The 26184-nt window shown below is 37.8% G+C and overlaps 1 protein-coding gene across 1 annotated transcript; it reads right to left on the bottom strand.

Moving 5' to 3' along the window:
- Positions 1–10682: 10682 nt before the first annotated feature.
- TSPAN19 (tetraspanin 19) lies at positions 10683–22121 on the bottom strand. The gene is given in 9 exon segments (XM_065627060.1): positions 10683–10757; positions 11770–11853; positions 13186–13329; positions 15804–15914; positions 17729–17803; positions 18966–19096; positions 20133–20205; positions 20299–20391; positions 22098–22121. Coding segments are annotated over 9 exon segments (810 nt in total).
- Positions 22122–26184: the final 4063 nt, after the last annotated feature.

Below are 26184 nucleotides of genomic sequence, written 5' to 3'. Positions count from 1 at the left end.
CCACAGCTCAATAAACTATCCTGTTGAGTTAGTTGCTGACTGATGATTTTGCTCACATTTGTAAGCTCCGTTTCATACAGACTTCACACATGTTTTCTTCCATTTTGCATGAAGTAACAGTTTGAGGATTAAATACATTTATTTATTCTATGAAACAGCATGCTTAAATGCATTTAAATGTCAAAAGACAGATAAAGTTTTTAGGTGTAAATAATAAACATCAGTGTCTCCATTTCTTAAGTACTACAATAAAAAAAATGAAAAATCCAGTCATGCCATGAATTACAGTAAAAACTGGCAAAAAGTATGTAAGCAGATTTATAACATTCCATTAGATATAAAGTCTTAGACCTGAGATTATAGCAATAAGCAGGTCTTGACAGTAAAATTTCAACAGGATTACAGTTCCTGTATCTTAGTTACATCTTGAGTGCTTGCTTTACCTTCACCTTGCATCATGCAAGTAGTAAGCAAAAACCAAATATTGGTGATTTCTGCCTCTAAACTGGCAGAGCTGAGCTGCTGTTATTTGAAGGTGCTTTTGCATAAGAAAGCAAAAGCAAACACTTTAAAATACTATAGATTCCAACCAGGAAACATAAATTAATCTCAAAATTTACTCCACTGTTCTATCACTGCTTTCATAAACTCTTTGCTTTTCTCTGCCAGATACTAATAAAAATGTCCACAGATATTTTTCCTAACAATACAGTACTAAAATTCATTTGATAAAAATACCTTGGTAATATAAACAGAAATGCTATCCAAACTCATGTCTTTTTAGACTGGATTTACTATTGATGGTATAAGCTTTGTGCAAAGGTGTGGATGAAACTGTCTGGCCCTTGTCTGGATTTAACCAGTTTAAACAAAAGAGCTGAACACCTTTGCCACTGATAGCAGCAGCACTGATTGTAGCTAATTGGAGCAGACATAGTCTGCTGATGGCTGGATTTTAAGCAGCTTCACTTCAATTTTATAAATGAGTTTATTTTGATCCTAGCATGTGAATTTTGACTTCTGTCACTGGAGAAACTGATTCAAGTAACCTTACTAGTAACAGTGGAGCTATTATTTTTTACAGTAGGATGCAGTGTCTCTCAAGAAAGACCACTAAACAAATACACAGAGTTAAAGAGCAGGCCTTATATCCAAAAGGCATAGAATTTAAAATAAGTCAGACTAATAAAGACAAAAATGAAGTGTTCTTATTTCATTTTACAGAGGGTGATTCGAAACAACAACAGATGAAAAGATTTGCCCAATATGTCAAGGGCAGAGAAGAAAAATGAATCAAGAATTTCTGAGTCTCTGCTTATTGTCCTAAGTACAGTGCTCCAAAGCTTTCAACACTTTATTTCTAACTCCAGCCAAGGGTGGTTTTGAATAACTTTTTTAGTTTAAACCTCTCGTTTCTATTTACATTTCTAATAAGCCACGCAATAGTCTATCCTAACTATATGTAACATATTCAGTACATTATGTAACATATTTTACAGCAAATACAATATAAAGGAGTTCTCATCCCATTTTGACACATGAATAAATATTAATCTATTGTTATGAAGGCAGCAAAGGTAATACAATTCGTTAGACATTCCTCTCTTCTCCAAAAAAGCTGGAGAAAGCATCATGGTTCAGGGTCTGTTCTTGCTCGCACTGTTGTTTGTCTTGAGGAACACCACTAAACATGGTGGAGTTAGACCCATGTGAACTAGTGTGAGGTAAAGAACCTGGCCTTTCTCTTCCTGAAGAATTCCGCTTTGGCTTTTACAGCTATACAGGGCGCAATTAAATGTGTGCAATGTAAAGAAGCCAATTACAGCATTATTTGAAAGTTATGTATATATTCATGATGCACTTAGGTATGTCTTTGAGGCAGAGGAAATTGAAAAGGCTATAAATAAGTATGGAGAAATATTCCAGTGGCCTTTGCCCCTTTGTGTTTGCAGATCTGTGCCAACCTTCTAAATGTGTTTGCTCTTGGATTTTTCATTTGTATTTATTATTTTTGCAAAACATAATAAGTCTGTGTATTAAAAAAAAAAACAAACCACACCCTCTGGAGGTTTTGAGCTAGTGCGTAAAACCAAGAATCACTAAGAAATCTATAATCTTTAGCAGTGACATGACACAGCAATTTGGAAAGAGCATACCAGTGACTCTGCTATTTGTTTTTAAAACACTGGACTAACTCTGCTGCTTTTAGCTTAGTTTTTCTAAAACATAACTACTTTCTGACATATGGATCAGACCCTTAGTTAGTGCAAATTACCACAGATGATCGAATTTACTGGGATTATGTTGAGGGTTTGAAAATTATTAGTGCACACAGCTATGTGTCAGAGGTAATGAGAAAGAATACTTTCCTTTCCGGTAAAGGAAAATAGTATTTCAAGCCGTTTGCATACAGTCATACCCTAGTGTAATGAATGTGGAGATCATGTCATGCAGAGCTATAGGGCGGCAGATTTGGGAAGCATGCTAACAGTCTAGCTCTTCAGTGGCATTTCTTAGGAAAAGGAGGCCTGATTGCACAGCCATGCTGTAACGGTAGGCCTGTGTAAGTGCACGTGGGGACAAGTGTGCACACAGGGATATGCAGACGCATCCTTGCCTGAGTGTCCATCTGTCATTCCATCCACCTATCTTTTGCATTCATCGTCACTCTCAACCAGATTTGCAAGACGAAGGTTTGAAAGTCTGAAAATCTTCAGGTTCCTACTCTAGTAAAGAAAAGAGGTGACTCAGGTTAGGAGAAAGCCTCTTACAGGAAGGGCTGCTACATAAACATAACCCTGATTAATAACTTGAGACATTATATAGAAAAGGTTAGAATGCCTAAGCATGAGAAAGGATTCAATTAGGTACTGCTTAGATTGAAGCTTGGGACCTTTAAATCGTATTTCTTGTTGCCTTTACTTTCTGTAGGGAATGTAGGGATGTTACCAAAAGTTTGGATTCCATTCCTTCCAGCTGCTCAATGAGCATGCATCTGTGTCTGAATTAGCGAAGGAAACAAGATAGGATAGGGATTACACTAGCGAGCTATTTGGGACATAATTATGTTCTTTATCCTACATTCAGCAAAAAGAGAAGAGATGGGGATTGTCTCATGTTCCCTACACTTCCAATGGGCATCATAAATATCTAATATTAGCAGTCTGTTCCTCCAAATCTATCATGCCCTTTGCCTACTCTGAGAGGCTCTTTAAGTTCCACCTGCACTTCATGATATCTGGGCACAATGGAATAGAACTGAATTTGGGTAGAATTATATAATCTATATGATAATCCCAATACAGTGTCTAGGGACAAAGTGGCATGCATTACCACCGAGCTCTCTCAGAGCTTTCACTTTCATTGACTGGATTTGAACTTACAGCTCAGAGACAATAGATGCCCTGTTGCAATAATGAGTTGGGTTGTGCCTGCAAAACATTGAGATGCAGTTGTAATGCAAATTTAAATCAGCAGCTAGACCAAAACCCCAAGAGATGCAGCACTGCCAACTCCAGACAAGCCAAATGCCCACAAAATAGGAGATTTGATCAGTTTCTATAAGCTTTTTAAAAACATTCAGTCTGTGTCTTCCCTCTTAGCCAGCCTTTATAAGGCTGTATGTTTTGTTGTAAGCTCTTCTTTTCGGTCAGGAGGACTACAAATGAACTTTTAATGAAAGCGACTGTTCTCACATGAGAACCTGGAACTTTAAGAAATAAAGCTCACCTTCAACAAACTCTAAGAATTAGCACACTGTAAAGCTCTTAAAAGCCTTAATTAAAATAAAACCAAAGTGTAAAATGCATTTACATAAAAGACAAAACTTACCGTAAGCTAATTTTATAGTTACTTTCCAATAGTTTGAGATTTTGAAACTGCCAATTTGTGTGAAAATTAATTTTTATTTACAGACAGAAGTATTTTAAAAGATCATTTAATGAGCCCCAAATTCTAGTAATTTACAGGGAAAAATAATTTTTCTGTCTTTTAAAGATATTGATATGCTTTATCCACTTGATCTAGACTGAAACATTGATCCTTTGTCTTTACAAAAATCTCTATTTCGATCAATATTAAATAAATACGATTTGTTTAAAAAATTGTTCAGATTAGGGAAAATCAAAATATAAAAGTGCATTATTTCCAAGGGAAAATACATTATGGGAATCCATCTGGGAAGATTTGTTTTACAAAATATGAAATATACAGATCATTCTAATCACCTTATTGTCTTAAGGGTTAAATTCCATAAGTTCTGTGATCAAAGCATTGTGCAAGACTGCCTGCATGGATACTTAGCATAATTGAGGCTTAAGAATGTTCTTTAAAGAAAGGAAGGTCATCTTTCATTTGGAAATATCATTAGATCGCTGGGATCATATGCTAATGTCACTACATCTGTTAAAGCAAAAAGAATATTATTTACTGTACTCTTTTTGGAATTCTAAATATTTTTATAAGAAAGGAGAACAAGAGCTTGGCTAGTGATTATTCAAAGAGCTAGGAACTCTGACTGACTCTGTGAAAGAAAAAGCTGGTCACGCCTCACATTTTTCTTCCGTATTTTCATGCTAGATGTTCCTTTTTTTGTTTGTTGACAGATAATAGTGTCGTAACTGCTAGTATCCTTCTATTAAAAAGTGATTTCCATTTTTTATTACAAAGAGCTTTCCACTCTAGATAAATTACCTTTGTTCTGTCCTGTTCTTTTGAGTTTGGATCCTCTAATTCTTGGAGGACATATCTGTAATTATCCCATCTGTTCTAGCCCAAACTAATATTTAAAATATCTGAACACATTCCCCATGACTTTTATACTGGAGTAGCTTTATCTATAGTATTACTGGAGCTTCCCATTCAGAACATACACATGGCATTCACAAAAGAACTGACATTGGTTAAATTATTTTTGGATAAGTACCAAACACAAATTAAAAATGTCCTGTGGGAAATGCACATTCTGTTCCCTCAGGAGATGAGCAGTATGGTAATGTAAGAGTAAACCAAATAACTATAATTATTATTTCTTTCAGAATATGAAAACAAAACAGCCAGGTGGCATTCATACCACTGTTTTTCTAGGATTCCCTAGCTATGTAGGCAGGCACATAGTTAATTTGTGCCTCCCCACCTTGTCCAAAAATTCTCTGGGAGCTTCAGTCACCATGCAGTTTCAAGGTGCCTGTCATTGGTATCCGGCATCTAGCTTGTATCTGTAGCCCAATTAAAAAATCAAGTTTAAACCATGCAGTGTAGAATTTATTCAGAGCTACCTTAAGACTTTGGAGAATCCCCTAAACATTAGTCATACTGAACACCATGACTATTTGTTTAGTGTAATACTGACAGTGATTCCATCCTCTTATTTTATCTACTGTTATAGTTGGAGCACCCATAACAGACGTAGGAAACATGAGTTTTGAGTCCCATTCTCCTCAAAGGGTTGAACCCACCTTGAAATTTCAAGACAGCCATCCTGGTCTTCAAGTCATGAGACACTAAGAGTGAGAGCACTCAGTGTCCTTTTACTGAAGCTTAACCAATGTGCATCCAGTCATATAAGATGGTGGGGCAGGTACAAGCAGGAGCTTTATTTTAGCATAGGGTTAGGACACTCTATGTGTAGAAGGGCAGAACTAAAATTCCAACCCCTGAAATGTATATATATTTTACACTGGACTAGTATTGGCCGACCCCAAACCCCAACCAAGTCAAACAACAAACCAATTAATAAAACCCAAAATGCTAAACATATAACTTTTATTTTTCTTTCTTTTTATTTTTTTTTTCCTTTGTAGGATTATTTTTTATAGCAGTCAGGGCTTTGGACCAGTTCTTTGCAAAGCTGCACAGGTACCAGTGCCAGTACCCAGTCTGGGATGGGAGTAAGACTAAGAATATGAAGACAGTGGGACCTTCTCTTTAGCAGTTGACTGGTTTTGGGCCACATGAAAGCAACTATGTAACCACCCTATTTTTTTCCTCTCTTTACTGGTTTGCATGGAGAATTTATGCAGTTATGATTTCCCCCTGCACTCTCACATCAACAATCCTTTTTGGGACATCTCCTAATTTTGATGATACAACTTCTAAATAAGCTGAACTGGATTCATTCGTTACCTTACTGAGATTTAACGCAGCTGCTGTGAGCTGTTTCCCATGACAGTCCTGTGAAACACACTGTCTCTGAGCATCATTTTCTCTGACAGTGCAGTGCCACATGGCTATCACCTTCAGGCTTACTCAATATATTTTAAAGTGTGAACTATGTATAAGCTGTGTACTTTATGGCATTCTGCAAATCTTGTGGTTATTTTCTTTGTCCTGTAAAACCTTTAAGCGCCTGTGTCCTCTAGTGTCTACCTATCAGCATTGCACAAATTGGCAAATACTTGTTTCCATGTTCTTTTCTCAAAACATTAAAAAAACCCAAAACAAACAAAACCAAAACAAACCCAAAAAACTTTCCATCCTATAAACTTTCTCCTCTATTCTTTCTTTTTCTCTTTTTACTAACTAGTATATTACTAATGATGTTTTTATAATTATTCTTGTTAAATACCAGCAGCATGTGTGGCAGTATTGATGATTTTATGTATAATCTTCTTGCACAAACACGTAAGTCTATTAGCTAATTTTCTGTGTGGTTGCTGCAGATTTTAGCAGGCGGTATGTACATTTTATTGTGAATGTTGATGACAGGTCTTGGTAGGTATTGCGCAGTATTTCCTTACACTGAAGCACACTCTCACTTGGGCATGCCAAACTGTCACTGAGGACAATTGGAGCTGCTTCTATTAATCCTAAAATAATATTTGGGTATAGACCACAGTACAATTTTACAGAACTTTGTTTTTAGCTTACTATGGAAAGCCACTATGTGAGCACATATTTGTCAACTATTTTATAATACATATACATTAGGATCAAATTCAGATTCCACATATGATTTTATTTGAGGCCTTCTGAACTCTTGACTATATTATACTAAAGTGGGATCCAACTAATATAGTGTTAACCATTTCAAGTTGTAGAAACTATAAACTAGTGCAACTAGGCTCCCACTCAAACCAGAAAAATAAAGGTACTTCTAGAGGATGTCATTCTAGAATACCTACCTAAGAACAAGCAACCCAGGAGATTTCTGGTGTGTTGATGATACTAGGTCAATGCAGGTGATCAACAATCCAGCTGGAGAAGATGATTTTCTGGTTCTGTTACAAGGAGGAACTGATTGGAAATGCAAAGATCAAGGGTCTCATCTGCAATGACCATGAGACTGTGGACTTTAAAATCCTAAAATAAGTAAGTGGTTGCTCGGGCGTCTGTTTGGCAGAATCATATGTGAGACTACCATGAAGAGCAAAGAGGCCCCAAAGAACTGGCTGTTTTTTTAGGATGACCTCCTCAGTGTACAAGAACTATCCATGCTGATGTGCAGGAAGTTGAGCAAGTGAGGTAGAAGGCTAGTATGAATAACGGTCAACTGATCTCACAGAACAGGGATAACTGGCTACTGGTCTCAAACATAAAAATTTTACATTCTTGGGCTACCCAGGAGGAAAACAGACATTGCCCAAGCCTGCTGGGATGGATGCAGGAAAGCCAGTGCTCAGCTGGCAAGTGACAAGAAAGGCTTCTATAAGAAGACTGGCAGAAAAAGTACATCTAAGAAAAACGTGGACTCATTGCTCAATGCGGTAGGGGATCTAGTGATAAAGGATATGGAAAGACTGAGATACTCTGTATTTACAGGCAATGTTTATCCTCAGGCATCTCAGGTTCTTGAGCCTAGTAGGGGCATCTTGAGAGAGGGAAGAATAAGCCATGCTACCGGAAGCTAGAGTGTTTCAACAAGTTGGACATTCACAAGTCCCTGGATCCATATAGACCTGGCTGATATCATTGAGTAGCCAACTTCTGTCATCTTCAAAAGGTAATGGTGTTTGGGGGAGATCCCTGATGGTGGCAGAGAAATAAACATCAGACCCATCTTCAAACAGGACAAGAAGCAGGGTCAGCCTCACCTTATGCTCTTGGAATGTTATGGGACAAATCGTCCTGGAAACTCTTTCCAAGCACTTGAAGAGTCATTTGGAACAACCATCTTGGCTTTGCCAAGGGTAAATCATGTCTGACTATGCTTGATTACCTTCTACAATAAGATGATTGGCTTAGTAGGAGTTGAAAGAGCAATGACCACTACGTACGAGGCCTTTGGAATAGTCTCCCATAATACCTTTATAGCCAAAGTGGTGATACATGGTCAGGATAAGAAGACTATTGAGAAGAAAATCAGCTCAAATGATTCTGATCAGCAGCATAAAGCTGAGGTGGTGGCTGGTTAATTATGTCACCCCTCAAGGATCAAGACTGGTGGAAATTCTGTTAATGACCTAAATGATGGGATGAACTATACCTTCAGCAGCTCTGCAAACGACAGCAACTTGTAGGAAGAACAGTCAATAACCTGGAGGGCAGAACTGCTATTCAGAGGGACCTTGTCAAGCTGGAGAAATGGGCTGACAGGGAACTCACGACATTCAGTAAAGATATCTGGGATGAAATAACCCCATGTAGCAGCAGTAGTTGCACGAGGGCCAAATGGGGAGAAAACACATTTGCAGAAAGTACCTGGGGCTCCTGCTAGAAAACAAATTGAACATGAGTCAGCAGTGTGCCCTCACAGCAGAGAAAGTCAACTGCATCCTGGGCTATATTAGTAGGTGTACAGTCAGCAGGCTGAGGTAAACGATTTTTCTTCTCTTGTGACACCATATCTCAAGTGTTGCATCCAGTCCTGTGCTCCCCAATACTCAAAAGACATTGGCATACTGCAGCAGTTCCAGCAGAGGAACCCCCAAATAGGTAGCAGTCCAGAGCACAAGACATACAAGGAGAGGCTGAGTGAATTGGGTTTGCTTTGCTTGGAAGAGAGAAGCCTAAGGGGAGATCTTAACACTGGCTTCACCTACATATTGAGAAGGAGTGGGAAAGGTGGAGCCACCTCTTCTCAGAGGTGCACAGTGGTAGTTCAAAAGGCAAAAGACAGAAGCTGTAACATGGAAAGTTCCAGTCACACGTAAGGAAAAAGATTTTTACTGTGAGGATGGTCAAACACCGGAAGAGGTTGCCAAGAGAGACTGTGGAATATCCATCCCTAGAGATATTCAACATTCACCTGGACATGGCCTTGAACAACCTGATCTAAGTGGGCCTGCTTTGAGTAGGGAACTGGACTATGTAGTCCCCAGATGCCCATTTGAACCTATATTATTGGATAGTTCTACAATTCTGTACTTAGGTTCCATGTTCAATACTAGATGCATGCAAAAAAGTGAAAAACACTTGCTATATCCTGCTCTGTATCACAAACCTATTCAATGAAATGGATGTACTTTCTAATGAAAAAATAGCTTCTGTTGTTTTACCAGATTGCTGGGATTTTTAGATGTTTGTTACAGTAAAGTGAAGTTATCTTTATATTTTAGAATGATACTTATTAACTGAAATTCAAGTGCTTTATCTTAATATTCTGAAGTACTCTGTAAAGTGCAAAATGTAGATTACTGAAAAAACTATTGTTTATTTATTTATTATTATTTAATATCTTCTTCAGGTTGTATCTTCAGACTGAATTATGTCAATAACAAGATTAAAACCTCTTAAACCATCACAGACATCAAAGTAACAGGTATCTGCCATTTTTAATGCAGATAAAACTTTGAGTGGGATGAGACGCTTCATCACTGTGTTCCTTAGATTTTTGCTTGTGGCAGAACAAAAAGCGCAAGTTCGGAATTCAGATTCAGTTCCAAACTTGCTGTTCACCTCTGAATTGACACATTTCTTTTATTTGAAGTTCCCTAAATAACAAATTTAGCTGGTGGCAGGCACTTGAAATGGAAATTTTTTAGACTAAACAAAAGGAAGTTACCAAATGTATAAGCATCAGGAAATGGATTACTGAAATAGGAAGTTTTAGACAAAAAATAATTTAACAATGATATCACGTACACTTGTAATACTATGCCTTCTTCAGTTTTCCTGAAGATACTCCAGGTCACCTCACTGCTCAAAGGATAAAGAATGTTTTAGGGTTTCAAGCTTACTCCAGCTAAACCACTGAAGCCATTTGATTAAATGGCAAGAGCCACTCAGACAGAACAAAAGATGTCTATTACAACACTCCTTGGAAAGGAGTTGAGAAGAGTAAAATATTTATAGGAATCAGGGAAATATTTGGAGATTAAATCACACAACAGACAAGGACAAAACAGAGAAGGACTGGAAGGAAAGGTAAAAGTGTAAAGAAGTATCAGCAACGTTTAGTAAATATGTTTCTTGGCTGAACCTGATAAAGGGTTCCTCTGTTTCAAAGTGCAGTACATTATACAGTACTTTTTACAATACTCTGAACAAGTTGTTCCAGAGACTCAGGAAACTAGTATTCAGCTTATCAGAAAGTTTTATTAACCAGCTAGTAAATTACATAGTACTTCAGATGTAAGTTTGTAGCATATTGCCATATCCATAGTCATGAATAATAAACAAAAATATTAAAGCCAAATGTTAATATCTTAGTGACTACAACATCCAAATTTTAGTGGAAGTAATTTCATTGACTGTCACAGGCACAGATCAGATAATTCTTGCACTACAGCAATGATCAGAAGAGTTCATGATGCATTTGGCCAAATATTATTCTTTCTGATGTTTCTTAGTAGCTGACCAGTTAATGTGACCAACAATATCTGAGAAAGAAAAAAAAAAGGTGAGTTAAAAACAATAAAGAAAGTGTTGATACTCACTCATGACTGAACTGATCTCACCATTAGTCCCCTATGAATCTTGGTCTTAACCTCTTGAATGGGGACAACGGGTCTTTCCCGCCTGACAAGGAGGTGTCAATGATAGCACATCAAAAAACATGAGACACTCATGTACTGTGCTAGTGTGGATTAGGTGAGTATGAATAACGAACATTTTCACTACTGAACTGGTCCACTCCATCGCCAGAACATTTTTACTACACACCTCCATGGGAAGGTACTACATATGGCAGAGGTAATACAGGTCATACTTTTAATTCTCTGAGTAAATATGAACTAATCTCATTTTCAACCTCATGATTTTATCAATGTCTTATCAAGATGTCTTATCAAAAATTATCAAATTTATGAAATCTATCAATTTATTTTATTTATTTAATTTATTTTCAAAAATTCATCAAATGTCTTATCAAAATCAGCCTGCTTGATGATACTCAAATGTCAGGGTGTCCATGGAGTGAACAATCAGTTATTTTTGCCATTATTCATATAATTTTGTTTTGATATTGAAAGCTTTATTCCTTTTTACCCAATAAAATTTTCTCATAGATATGGGGCAAGGGGTTTCATGATTTTGTATTGTTTGATTTAGCATATTCATGAACTAGGTTGTGTACAAATAGAGGACGAAAGAGGTCTTTTGCTCTACAGACTTTACATTCTCTTTAACTGCTTCCTATCCTTGTAATGCCATTTGCTTTCACAAATCAGGTCAAACATTTTATTCAACAAACTTTGGACACCAACAACTGCAATGGTGCTTGAATATGTAGGAGTTTGTTGGTAAAAAGTGCTTGATCTTACTTCTAATTAAAATTGATGGAAATCTCTAAAAAATTTTGGAGAGTGTGTTAAAGCCAAATGGCAAAGAATTGATTTTTAAAGCCAGCAGAATATCAATATTTTGTAGGTTTTTTCTGAAAAGTACTCTTACCTGTGTAATTAGCAGGCTGATAATAACTGCAGTTAAGATCAAAACATTGCTTTCAAACCATGTACTTAGGTGTTCTTCACATCCCTAAGCAAGTGAAGATGAACAGATTTCAAGAAAAATCATTTCGACTTTTGAATTCATATTGCACCTTCATAAGAACACACTTTTAAAATATATAGAACTTTCTGCATGTTGTGATGGGTTCTGATATTTACTTGCCAGAAACCAGATACATTGGTAATGTGTACTGCTGAGAGTTAGCTATAACATTTTTTAAATTATCTGAACTAAACAGTTTGTTCTTCAGTAAATCCGACATTTTTGTATGGAAATGTTCCAGAGCTTGTGACTTAATCAAAAAGAAATTTGCTTTCATGTGAGTATAACTGAGAGATTACCTTACAAGTAAATGCTTGAAAGAATATTTTCAAGTTTCCACTGATTCTCATGCACTATGCATCCTGAAATGGATGTGCATATTTTCCAGGTTACAGTCTATGTTTATTATATTGCTTTTTAAAATAAATTATAAGCTATTACATAGCTCAAAATAGCTTTAAATATAATAAAATATATAAATTAAGGCTTTCTATACTTTAAAGTAATGTTGTAATAATGACAAGGGTTTGCAGAAACAGGGAAAAATTCCAAACTGATAAAGGAAGGAAGACAATACCAGATGTCATTTGACAGCATCCTTTCTATTATTTACTGTCCTGCATTGCCAAGAAATAACCCTTGTCTGTTGAATTTTTGTTCTCATTGGATAATCCTACAAACACTGGAGGGTTTACAGAAGAGAATAATATGTTCAACTTTGCTCCAGTTTCCTATTATCAGGTGATGATACCTGATGGTTCTATGTAAACTGGTCCTTTGACATGAAGACATGTAAATGCTAACATGAACTGGTCTTGAGAAATACATCTCATATTTCAATGCCTTGCTGATTCCTCTTATGCCATGAGGTAGTGGAGATGCTCTGGAAACAGACAGTACAAACATATGGAGACTTTGATGACATTCTGTAAGTAATGAATAGTAATTAAAAGTGGAAAATGTATTGTATACTTTTATATAGTGTCACTTTCCATTGTCATTGATTTGCATGGCATGGACTTCTGAATGCCAAGATGCTTACTACTTAAAACACTACTAATGTCCCTGGGATACCAATTTGTAATAGGCACAACTCCTGTTTTCTTAAAGCATCCTTATTTTAGAACTGCCTATATGACTGACACCTAATGAGTAAAAACCTAGACTTCAGAGTGACCAAAGACAAAACAATGAATATTATTAATATTTTGGAATTTGTAAGCAAAGTCTTGGTGGAAAACATGTTTTGTATATTTTTTCCAAAGTCCACTTAGTAGCAAAAGTTACATTCTTCAAGACAAGTTTTTTATTTCTTACCATACTGTATGTTGAATCCCTTGAGACATCACAAAACCATTTCTTCAGACCAGATTTTGTGCATGAACATGGGATCTGAGTACTATTTTCCTTGTTTTTATTCCTTTCCCACTGTGTGACATTGTATTTCCCACAGCATTCCATCTAGAATAGAAATCCTGTCATTTGGTAACTCCAACACCTATAAAGACTGTCACACAGAGGAATTTTCAGCCCAATGAGTGCAAGCTATTAGTTAGCTGATTAAATGAGCTAGAGAGTTTCCCTCTGTATTCAGTAGAGAGGGGTTTCTGCAGGGGATGATTCACCCTTGTGTATGTATCATTTCCCATGGTATGCACTGGATAGTACATATTTAAGAACAATATGGTCTTAAAAATACACTTTTGAAAGGAACTTTCTTTTAGACTCTAAATTATTCTAGAACACATGTAAATAGAAAAAAAGAAAAAATTAGAAACCCAGATTAAAGCAAAACATTTTGATTATCACCCTTAACCTTCCAAAGTAATTTCAGGGTAGAAACTGTGTTTAAGCTGTAAGCTATATTAAAGACATGCTCACTGTGAAGCATAACGAAAAGAAACAATCAAGCTATACATTATTGGAAACACCATAATGAATGTTGTTTCATAACGACTGCAGTAAATGGGGACATATTTTATATAAAACATGTTGTAATACATAAAAATAAAACCAGAGATACTGTTTTACTCTGATCTAGGAACTTAAATAAGCAGCAGATTTTGAAAACTTTTAGCTATTCCTTTGTTACCTCTAACATCATATTTGCAAAAATTCTCTGCTCTTAGCAAGAAGAGATCTTTAGAAAGCCTCCCTGTTCCAGCTTGTGTTTTAGCAGGAATTGATCTCTTGTGAACACATAGCTCAAACTTCAAGCACAAAGCAAATACTGTGCCCTGTTCAAATGGATTGTCAGCTAGCACTACCTGATAATCTATTTCAATACCAGTAACACAAAAACAAACCAAACCACCAGGCAGCTTGGAGAACAGAATTCTTGTTAGGTAGGATATTCAAGCAGTAATTTCAGAAATGGGGGGGGGGGGTGTTTTGTTTTGGGTTGGTTTGTTTGTTTTTGTGGGACAAAAAGTCTGCTATATTTTGGCTTAGACATGCTAAACAAAAGCATCTCCATATCTCCTTTTGGTGTTTTGAAGAGTCGATCCAAAATATACTTCTTAACTTAGATCGCAGTATACCAGCTAAATTAGATAACTTAGCCAAAATGGTCCTTTCTCTGTAAAAACATTCAATTTCAACCACCCTGTAAGTTAAAAAAATTACCAGCTTTAAATTTTACCAAGAATATATAAAAATCTAGTTGTTCTCTAATACTATTCACTTTCTTAGGCTTTTTATTTTTCTCATGGCAGACACTGATCATACTGTAAAGAGTAGGAAGCATGTAACACAAGACTTGAAGATGGCAGTATTTAATTTGAAAATGTGATTACAGTTCACCTTGGCGGATTTGATACCATTTAATCTTGTTTAGGTACCAACAGCAAAATATTGACAGGACTTTGAGATCTGCCACAATTTAAACATGGCCACCAGGGTAGGTGGTGGGTAGGTAACTTTGCTGAAATCTGTGCTCCCATAACATTTCCATGAAACTGAGCTCAAGTACTTGAGCACATAGTCTAGCCGCACCATCGACATAATGAGGTCACCATTAATCACTAGAGAAATCATGAATGCTATGAGAGAAGACTGGATTTTCAAAGAGCTGATTTTGAATATACATTACGAATGCATTAGTAATCTTGAGTCTAGACATATATGAGTTATCTGGAATCATAAATTATCTTCAACATTTGTCAAGAACTATATAGCTCACCTCTTCAAGAAGTCATATTGAGAGACTCACAGATAGTCTACAAAAGCATATTAAACCATATTAAACTGTTAAGCTGTACTGTTTCTAATTAAAAGGTCAGGGTGTAGAATTAATTTGAAGGGTGGATAGCAAGACACTGGTCAAAAACATTGCTAACAACTTCCAAAATAATTGATCCCATACAAATGTTTTAAAGGACTTTTCTGAAAAATGAAACAAATTACATGCTGCCAGGCCACAAAAATTTTTATGATTAATAACTAAGTATGTGTGCTGAAAGTATTGATTTGAAAACTCATTTGAGGCTTTAAGCATTATTTCTGAGAGAATATCAGTGCATTACCTATTCAAATGCTCTCACAGTAGAAGCTCTGCTTTTACCTCATAGTATCTCTGTTTGTCCATGGTTCAGATCGGTTTTGAGATCTAACCAGACCAAGTGTTTTATGATATTTAGCACTATCAAAGATGTTAGGAAATCCATCGTTTTTTTCAGCTGCAGTAAACTTCAGTGACCAGAACTGTCTGCTCCTACATATATCGACAAGTCCTTCGACAGCCTAATCTAATCCATAATGATCCATATAACAGCAAGGAAACTGTCCAGTTACCTCAGATATTAGCAGTGGACCTTGAAAAATTAATCCTTTAGTAAAGGAGCTGCGTTTTTTTACATAAGTTCTGATTGGTATACACATTTTTTAAATGATGTAGTGTTTTTGGTGGCAATATTTTGTGGGGTTTTTTTTCTTACCTTGTGCTGCATAGCATTCAGAATGTTCCACGTGGGTTCCTGCTCAGCCAGACTCTCATTCCCATATTCAGAAACTACTTCATCAATTCTGTTGTTCCATTGATTGTGGACCTGTTCATAAATATTTATAGCATTTGGTAGATGCATATTGATAAGTGTGGATGGATAGTGCAATCTTTGATCTTTTATTGATATTCAGGTTTCTTCAAGGGTTACTTGAAAGCAGCAGCATTCTAATCAATTTACCAAATATGATATAAGACATGTCATAGCCATTGCACTAATGGGAAAGTTGAAATCAAAAGGGGAATATAAATGAAGTGACCCAAAATCATATACATAGCACAGGCAGACACAAGGTGATTAGCCCAATGGAGCTAGAAGAACCAGGTAACATGGTTTAGACACACATGATCTGTCCTGAAATAGTAAATCCTACCTCTCATACTTATTTTTTAAAAGCACAGCACCATATAATAATAAGCACAAGCCCATAATTAATTCTACACCTAATGTGATAAAAACTTGTGTGAGTACCATACAATCTGCCTGGGACATGTACTGCTTTGGGCTACGGGAGTTAGCAGTTCATGTTGGCCCTAGATCAGGCATTTTTGCAGAGGCTGTTAAAATATGCCTTCAACAGTAATTGAAGTGGACAAGCTGATCACAAAGAATGTGGTTATAGAGAATGTAGCACAGAATACATTCAGAGGGGAACTCCTAGGCCACTGAACAGTTTCATTACAAAACAAGAAGAAAACTGAGGCTTCTCTAACTCATTTCCCTTGCTAAAGCCATCCTAAAAACAAAATTCAAAAGCTTGCACAGTGAATGATAATGGTACCATCATTTATTATACTTCAGCAATGCTTAGTTAAGGTTGAGATCAAGTGCAGTTACAGTTGATATCAAATAAATTTAACTGCAATCTTTCAACCAATTTTCCTAGCACAAATAGCTGACTCCAGAATGCATCAATCCTGACAGTTCGAATCTTTCAATATGTAAAACCATCACATAAAACAGGGAGGACTCCATCACTATAAATTAACATTTAAGGAAAAAATCTTGATGATACAGATTCACTTTGATGAAGTAAAACTAATTTATTTGTGCTCTACGCTGCCTGAATAGCAGCAGAGCTTGGAGAACTGTATGAACCTTATGAGACCAGTGTCATGGGAGCTTTTCTCAAACCATAGATTTTGGAATTATGGAATAGGGAAGTGGCTGGACCACTATGGATTCAGCACAGATTACCTTCCGTATAATACTGTGAGGATTGCTCAAGCTATTGGAGTTGCTGTATGTAGAAAAAACCCCCAACTGAATAAAGCTTCAAAACAGTACAGTTACTAGTGACAACAGCAATGTTTGTATTTATTGTTGCTTCCTGTTGTTAAAAGCAAAGACACATATTCTTTATATTAGATCTCTACTGAGACCTAAAATATGGGTTCAAACAAAAAAATTTGTAATTCATTAGTCCATTTTGCATCCATGACACCAACGACTCCTGCTATCACTTGCACAGAGAACTACTGTTACCACCTGCTAGAAGACCCAGGTTAGCATCTAATGCTTTTTCCTCCCTCTACTGATGTCCAGGAAAGAGGGGCCTTCAGTGTCATCCCTCAAAAGGGAATAAAGCTGTCCCTTACACTGTTGATTCCACATTCCTGAACAGGAAGGGTATGCTTTGTTGCAGAGAAGAAACTGGAAATATATTTCCATGTACTCCCCTTTACAACTATTGAACCATGCCGAAATCCTTAAATTAAGCTTTCCACATCTTCTGCTATGCCCAGATGACATGGAAATGGTGATGCAGCATACAGCGAGAACTGACTGTTATTTTTTTTTAAATAATGGCAAAAAATATTTTGAAAGTATCAGCAGTCTCACATAATTTATTTACATACCTCTTCTTTCTTCACAAATATCAGCACCAATATTGCCATCTGGGTAACAAACAGCAGGATTTGAAAACTCATACACTGAAAAAAATATATATATTGAACAAGTGAGCAATGCAATAAAAAATTCCAGAAGCTCATGTATAATCCCTCATGACTATTATTTAGAGTTATTCCAATAAAAGTAAGAAATATTTTTCTCCTGGAAACCCTCACTGGCATCACAGTCTAAGAGGCAGGCTTCAGGCAAAGCACAACTCACTGGTTTGGGCTTAAAGACAAAGCCATAATGTTACCAGAAGTGAAGAACAAAAGGTGTTGTTAAGCAGCTGTGCTCCACTGAACAAAACTCTCATTTCATTATTCCCTGTTTGAGTTATCATTGTACCTAAGTCTCATACCTAGTTGATTTTGTTCATTTTCAGTGAGACCAAATTTTCACTCACAGTATCTAGATACTGTGGTACTAGATACTTCTATGGAAGATGGAAATGAACAAGATTCCAGGCTATAGCACCTGGGCCAAGTGATATTTGTAGTGCTTAACAAATGAATCAGTAGAATGGTCTCTGCTTCAGCCTTCATATAGTCTAAACTAGATTGCTCAAAAAAAATGCTACAATAAACAAAAGAGAAAGGAAAAATGCAATCAAAGTGATAATAAGAATGTATAGTTACAGTGTAATTTTTCAGAAATAAAGTGTTCTTCCCTTAAAAAGCAGGAATTGTATATAAATATGGAGTCTCTAGGTAGGTCTACAATCGTTAACAGCTTTTTAATCATATTTAATCATATTCACCTTATTGATACTGTAGGCATCCTGTAGCTACCTGTACCTTCAACCTGCAGTATTTTGGGGCAGGCTTTTCTTTATTTCTTCAGCACATACTAAGCATGTGAGCACATACTAAGAGGACAGTAGTTACTCTGCATAGTTTCAATACTAAATTAATTTTAAAACCTCTAAGATAATAAATACAGTGGCTAAAATCTTTAGCGGATCAAAATACAAGTGTTTTGTCATTGAAAACACTCATGTAGTGATATAGAAGGATCTTCAGTTTTGTTTAGATTTCATTTAAGCCAGGACTTAATTTAAAAATAACTTTCTATCAGCAGTTTTGTTAAGCACCGTGTTTCCCCTTTGTTGTGAAAAACACAACATCAAGACAGGATCACAGTTGTCATGCACACAAAATGCTCTTTCACTTACAAGGAAGCGGGAGTCTGATTTATACCTACGGTAACTAGTAGACGTTTGATTTCCAAAACACTTCCAAGGAATCCCAAGGCTGATGTAAAGGTAACAGCAGATCCAATTCCAAGTAATATACAAGAAATATATGGCACTAGCTGATTCTTGCCTGAAGAAACTGTAACACAGTGCAATTCATGCTGTCACTTCTCTCTTTTTGAGATTTCAACTTACAAAACTTATTCCAGAAAAATAATGAAATCTTTGCAATGCCATTACTGAAAGGATGTAAATAGTAGAATGATAAAAGGGTATTATTATTATTATTATTACTTATGCTATCTACAGTCACAGAAATAAAAATATATATTTTCCTAAATTCAGAGGATGGTAACAACACATGAGATGTAAACAGAATATACTCAAATATATACTCAAATTTACAGATTTTTTCTGTTTGCCAAAAATTAGTAGCACATATACAAATCCTGTGTAGACATAGATATAGTTCTCATTAAATCCAGACTCAGATTCAATGCTATCCTCCCTCTTTGTGACTGACCACTTTCCCCTTTCCACTCCAACTATTTTTGCATAGATATGGAAAGCAGCAGGGGTTGTCCTTACTTCCATCTCAAATGCTTCATCCCAGAAATACTGTACAGGATGGTTCCCATCCCATCAGTTGGGAACTGATGCTCCTTAGCATAACGAAGGCAGACAGCTCTATATGAGCGCTACTGTTGTTATGCGACCCAAAACTTCCCCAGGAAACAAGTTGAGAGACACTCTGGGAAAAAAGGAATATCTACATGGAGGGGCCCAAGATCCAACTTGTGTTCATTCCACCCAAATATCCACCTATAGGATCTATAATCTTGTCAAAAGCAGTCTGGTAAATTATATAAAGATATAAATTATATAAAGATATCATATAAAGATAAGATCAATAGAGCTGGTTTATATTTCAGTGATTCATCTACAAAGAAATGGTGCAGATTATAATAATATATAACTTGTATATACTGATATATGTTTTACCCTATTTTGATAATCATACTGTCTAATGATGGAAAATATTCACAACAGAAAAAATAACTTATACATTTCAGTCCAATACTGCCACCTTGTGAAAAAAAAGAAAATCTATCACTGTTTATGTTGATTTACTCTGTTATCATTTGAAACAAAAGAAAAATCCTATTTATACTCACATAACACAGTGAAGAAATTGCTTCTGTCAAATAAAAGCCACAGGCCAAATATCAGAAGCATAAGACCCAGAGCCTGGGAAAAAAAAAAAAAAGGATTACTTTTGTAATTCAAAATATTTTTAAAAAATTAATTTGAAGCTGCTAAACAAGAAAACGGAATTTTTACCAAGAAAATTCCATTGAAGACAGTTATGTAGCACTTCTGTATTAGTATTTTATCTCTTATTTTCATTCTTCTGTTTTCAGATTTGAATCACAGCTGAAAATATAATAATATATTCAGTTGAATTTGAAGCATATAACTAAGCCTACCAATTACAATGTGATTTATTGTCTTCAGATGTTTTATAAATTTAAACAGCCACCTGATACATTAAAAAAAAACTAGTAGAAACAGCAGAAGCATCAAGATGATGTCTGATCTCAAATGCCTCTAGTTATATCGTACATGTGTATTTCTTTTTTTAGCTTTTTTTTTTTTTCTTAACTGCTAAAGATATTCAGAGGCAGCATGTATGTAGGAAGATTTATATTGCAGCGATGGCAAGAATTACATGGCCTGGCATACACTTGTTCTTATATTCTTCAGTACACTTAGTTCACTAATTATTAAGGATACCAACTGCAATGAAAAGGGAGAACCACAGTAAATATATAAGCCTCCCTTCGTCAACACAACCTGATTCAATTGTTGTTGAAAATAGCTGATACAGCCTAATGATTTTAGTGTGATCCAGCACACAATTCTAGCAAAGCCATGAGACCTGTCAAACGGTGCTGCCAGCTGTCTTGTACTAAACTTCAGAGTACACTTTCCATTTTTGAAGTGAATCTCCCAGTCACCCCCACTTACTTTTTTCCTCCGTTTTTTTGTTTCAGAAAGTAACAGGATGTGAAAAGTTGAATTCCTTTCAAACGAAGCTACATCAAGAAATGCACTTCATTGGTAATCAATAGCAAGTGGGTGCTTGGCCAATGGAAGTGCAAGCAGAGACTCTGCCCATAGCAACTGCCCCTGAAATATTATAGCTGTTAAGTGTGCATTGGAACCTGAGTACCAACTGTACCACCCTTGCAAACGCCTGCAGATGTCAACAGGGCTGTAGAGAAGTCACACGGGCATTCACATCTGGAGGATAGTTTAGCATATTTCAGTGGGAAAGACCCCTAACACTGTAAACTCTCTGATATAGGATTTCTTTTTCTGTATATTATTATTTTATTATCATTATTGCATACCATATCTCCTGCGCCTACCAAGATTTTTGCATGGAGAGTGAAACACATACATCTGTCCCCTAACCCATTGTCCTGGTTTTGTTAAAAACAAGTTTCTCTTTTAGTGAATTTCCCTGTCAGCTAAAATCTTCTTACTAACTGCAGTTTTCCTGAAAGCTAGGCACATGTTTTGGTAGACATAGCAATGGAATGCAAGGTCATTGATAATGATGCATCCCGCGAGACGTGCAAGCAGGAGGTGAACTGAAAATTGACCAGCTAAAGTATTCCATCCCATTCACGTCATACTTCATATAAAAGTGGGGGATCACGAGGATCTCGTCCTTTTTCCTTATGGCCGACATCAGGAGAGGACCTTGCAAGTTGTCCCTGTGAACTGAGGCCCAGTGACAGACTGAATCCAGCTCCGGTTGGCTGCAGAGTCCAGTCCAGGACTTCGGGTGCCGGCCCCACATCTGCCGGAGCAGTTGCCGGGACTTTCAAGATTGGTTTTGTATATTTTGTGTTATTTTCTCTATTTCTTATTAGTAGCATTAGTAAAACATTTTTAATTTTTCCAGCTCTCTTCTCTCTGTCCTTCTTTCCCTCCCAATCGCCTGTCCTTAGTGGGAAGGGGGGAGAGGGAGGGGCTGAAGGGGAAAGAGGGGGAGAGGAGGTTAACAATACATCTGCCACGGTTTTATTGTCACCCCGCAATCAAGCCATGACACCCATGTTCCCTTTCACCTGTCTTACCTCTTCTGTAAACATATGCTGGTGTTTTGCTCTGCCTGGCTTTGTGGTACAAGCTGAGAGGGTTCCAAGAGCAGTAGCCCTAGGAGATGGTTTGTGCAACAGCAGCCGACTGCAGTTGTCCTACACTTCTCGTGTGTAAAGCAGGCACACAAACATGCACAGACACGTGAACATAACCAGCATAGGCACACTCTTCAGAAAGTATTTTCTAATGCAAAGGGATTTGTTCGAAAGGAACTGTTCTTGTCTTCTATTAGAATTACTACAGATTCATTAATAATAAGTAGTTATTTCTTCTATTATTTGTAAAACAGAAAAAAAATAATGAAGATGAAGCTTCTGCACTCAAAAAATATCTTGCGTTAACTTAGTTTACATACAAAATATATATTACATATATATCTAATTCGTTGATTAGAAGAAAAGATTCAGCAGACACAAGCTTTGCCTGCCCTGTCAAGATCTTAATTGCCTGGATAATAAAACTTCTGTTGCTGAATTGCAGAATGAAGAAAGCTATAAGCTTCCCAAACTACCTCCACAGTAGATTTAGGTCAATAAGGTATCAGGTAAACTTATGAACTATATTAGATAACTGGTTTTGCACTTTCCCTGAAGAAGATCCACTGCTTTTAAGAGTAATGAAACTTCAAAAGAATTTTCAAAACCAGAATACATTAAAACATTGCCGTGATGCATTTTTCTAGTAAAAAATCCTTAATGGTTACATATTTCACTTGAAAACTGGCATCTGCAATAGTTTTGTAAAAACTATGTGGTTTCAAGGTTTTATTTTGAGCCATTTTAATAATAATTTGGTTTGTCTTATTTATCTGGAAAATATAATAGAGATACTATCTATATAAAATTCTGTACATTTTACATGACATTGTTACTTCACAAGAAAATCCATACCAGCTCTGAGTATTTCCATCCTACCTTAAAGGCCACAGTCTCATAATGATATGTTTCTTCCTGAAGTCCAATTTAACCACATCCTTACAACAGAGAAATTTTCTTCTGTTGACCAGCCCTGGCTTCCTGGTTACAGGCGACAGGCCTACAGAAACATCTTTTGTAGTGGCAAAGCTGTTTGCTAACTGCATGACACAGTGCCTGTGGTCTTCAGTCACCATGATCACAGCATAACGCACATTACAAAACAAGTATAAAGTGCACGTTCAACTCAGCGCTCGAGGACTCGCCTGCATTGAAAAGTTCTCTGGTTGCATGAATCTGTAAAGCGTGAGACATTGCAGGGTGGATTTCCAATGGATGAGTTCCTATTGTTTTAAGATTTAAATGTCTTGCTCATCCGTAATACTGGTGAGAAAATGTTAAATGGTTGCCCTTGAATCCAGTATTTTGCGGTTAACTGTCAAAAGTCTTTCAGAAAAGTACTCAGTTTATTTTAAAGAGAGAAGGAGACAGGGAAAACCACCCCTGTCCCCGACAGATCCTTCCCAATGCTCAAAAAAGTGCTTGTTTGCTATGTAAAACCTCTGTTTACCTTTCCATTCTTATTTTCTATTACATCCACCTTTGCAACTTGCTATTCCTAATCAGACTTTAGGGACAGATACATTCCCTATAAACACCACACACTAAAATTATATTGTTTGCACCATCCCTGCCCCGTATCACTTTTCATAGAATCATAGAATCATTTCAGTTGGAAGAGACCCTCAGGATCATCGAGTCCAACCATAACCTAACTCTAGCACTAAACCATGTCCCTAAGAACCTCGCCTACACGCCTTTCAAACACCTCCAGGGATGGAGACTCCACCACTTCCCTGGGCAGCCTGTTCCAGTGCCTGACAACCCTTCCCGTGAAGAATATTCTCCTAATATCCAATCTAAACCTCCCCTACCGCAACTTGAGGCCATTTCCTCTTGTCTTATCAGTTGCTACCTGGGAGAAGAGACCAACACCCTCCGTGCTACAACCTCCTTTCAGGTAGTTGTAGAGAGCAATAAGGTCTCCCCTCAGCCTCCTTTTCTCCAGGCTAAACAGCCTCAGTTTCCTCAGCTGCTCCTCATCAGACTTGCGCTCCAGATCCCTCAGCAGCTTCATTGCCGTCCTCTGCACTCTCTCTAGTATTTCAATGTCCTTCTTATAATGAGGGACCCAAAACTGAACACAGGATTCAAGCTGCGGCCTCACCAGTGCCGAGAACAGTGGCACAATCACTTCCCTGGTCCTGCTGGCCACACTGTTCCTGATACACGCCACGATGCTGCTGGCCTTTTTGGCCACCTGGGCACACTGCTGGCTAGACTGAATTGCGTGGCGTCTTTAATCCTCTGGCTGGACATTTTCTCCAGCTCTCAAATAATTTGTATGTGCCTTTCCCCGATTTTTTTTTTTTTTTTTTTAACAATTATGTTTTGTTCCCCAGCCGCCGCGCAGGCAGCAGCCGGTGCTGTGCTGCTGGTCCCCCTGTACCCCCCAGGCCCAGCCAGTCTACGCACCCCAGCGCCCAGCCCCCCCTGTTGCCCCAGGGCCAGTACCGCCACCGTCCCCTGATGCCAGTGGCCCAACAGCCATTTCACACCATGACAGGGCCGCAAGGTGTGAACGCAGAAGGGACATCAGGCATGTTTCTGTTTTCTGTGCCTTTGGAGTTCTGGCAAACAGTAAGCAAAACTGTGGTATTTTAATATGGCTTTACTGCACAGTCTTTGGTCTGCCTTTTTTTTTTTTTTTTTAATTTCCCCCAATCAATTGCTAACTCTAATTTATTCTGAACACTAAGTTCCACTCCTTTACTTAAGATAAAAACAAATTAAAACCAAACCAAGCCAAAACCAAACCAAAACAACAACAAAGGCAACCAAAACCAAAACCAAAACAAAACGAGAAAGACAACAACAAAAACGAAGAAAAGAGCTGCGAAGTGTTTCGCGCCACGCTGACGATCGCGAGGCAGCTGCCTCCCGACAGGCGCCACCGCCCGCCCCCTCAGGCGCGAAACGGTGAGGGCTCGTGAAGTTTGGATCCTCCAGCTCGCCGTCCGCGACGTCGTTCTCTGTTGCCATGGTGACGTTCTCGGTTTCTCAGGGCAGTAGCGGGGCTCCCGCCGTCCCCGCGGAGGGCCTGACCGGGGGTGGTTGGGAGCTGCGGAATTTCAGGGCGGCGGGACGGTCGGTCCCCGGAGGCGGCCAGGAAAGCGGCGGCTCCGGCAGGAGCTTGGCTGAACGAGCAGTGAGTAGCTACACGGAGTAGACCGCAGAGACTCGAGCACTACGAGCGCCCCCAGGAGCGGACTACAGCTCCCAGCATGCAAAGGGGCAGACCCCGGGTCTTCCGGGGAACGACGGGCAGCCTCCCCGCCGCGACGCCTTCTGGGAGATGTAGTTTTTCTAAGAAGCAGCTTCGCGCCTTCAGGGCTGAGATGCGCTCAGCCTGTGCCTTCTCCGGCTCCAGGAGCCGGCGAGGAATGAGGAGCTGCTCGCTGCTGGTATGGGCTGCCTCCCCTGCCCGCTAACTCGGGCCAGGGGTGAAGAGAGGGGTGCGGGTTGTGGAGGGAGGGACAGCGATCCCTTCCCCTCCTGCCTGGATGCGTGTGCAAGTCTTGTACTTCTGTGGGTTAGGCCATTTCTTATGGCTTTCTCTATATCATTATAACTTAACTGAGTGCTTTCTGGATTCTTAGTCTTATTTTGTAATTGCTAGTATTGTTTGAAGCTTTTTTTTTTGTCTTTGCAGCTATTAGTGCTGGAAAAACCCCTTGTGAGGCTTAGGTCATAGCACTCATACTGTCCACAAGGAGTAGAGAGCAGGCAGAGGTTTTTAATATTCAAATTTGGTAACACTTGCAAAATTTAGAGGGGTAGACTGAGGGGGGATTCTCTATCACAAGCAAACATTTTCCTTATTTTTTGCTTGTTACTATGAAGTGTTCAGAGCAAACTTCTGCTGTTTCTCTTCATGTTTTAGGTCAACTGCTCAATAAATACATCTGAATAAACGTCTGTGAAATGAGCACCTCCTTTATTTTGGTTCACACAGTGCTGAAAGTTAATATTTTCTTTGCGTAGCTTTGAAAGCAGATAAGACGCTGTGGAAAGCAGA

The sequence above is a fragment of the Caloenas nicobarica genome, chromosome 1 (genome assembly GCF_036013445.1).
Source record: "Caloenas nicobarica isolate bCalNic1 chromosome 1, bCalNic1.hap1, whole genome shotgun sequence".
In the NCBI taxonomy this organism is placed as follows: Eukaryota; Metazoa; Chordata; class Aves; order Columbiformes; family Columbidae; genus Caloenas; species Caloenas nicobarica.
The sequence above is the reverse complement of the archived record's forward strand: the minus strand, read 5'-3'. Positions and strand labels throughout refer to the sequence as shown.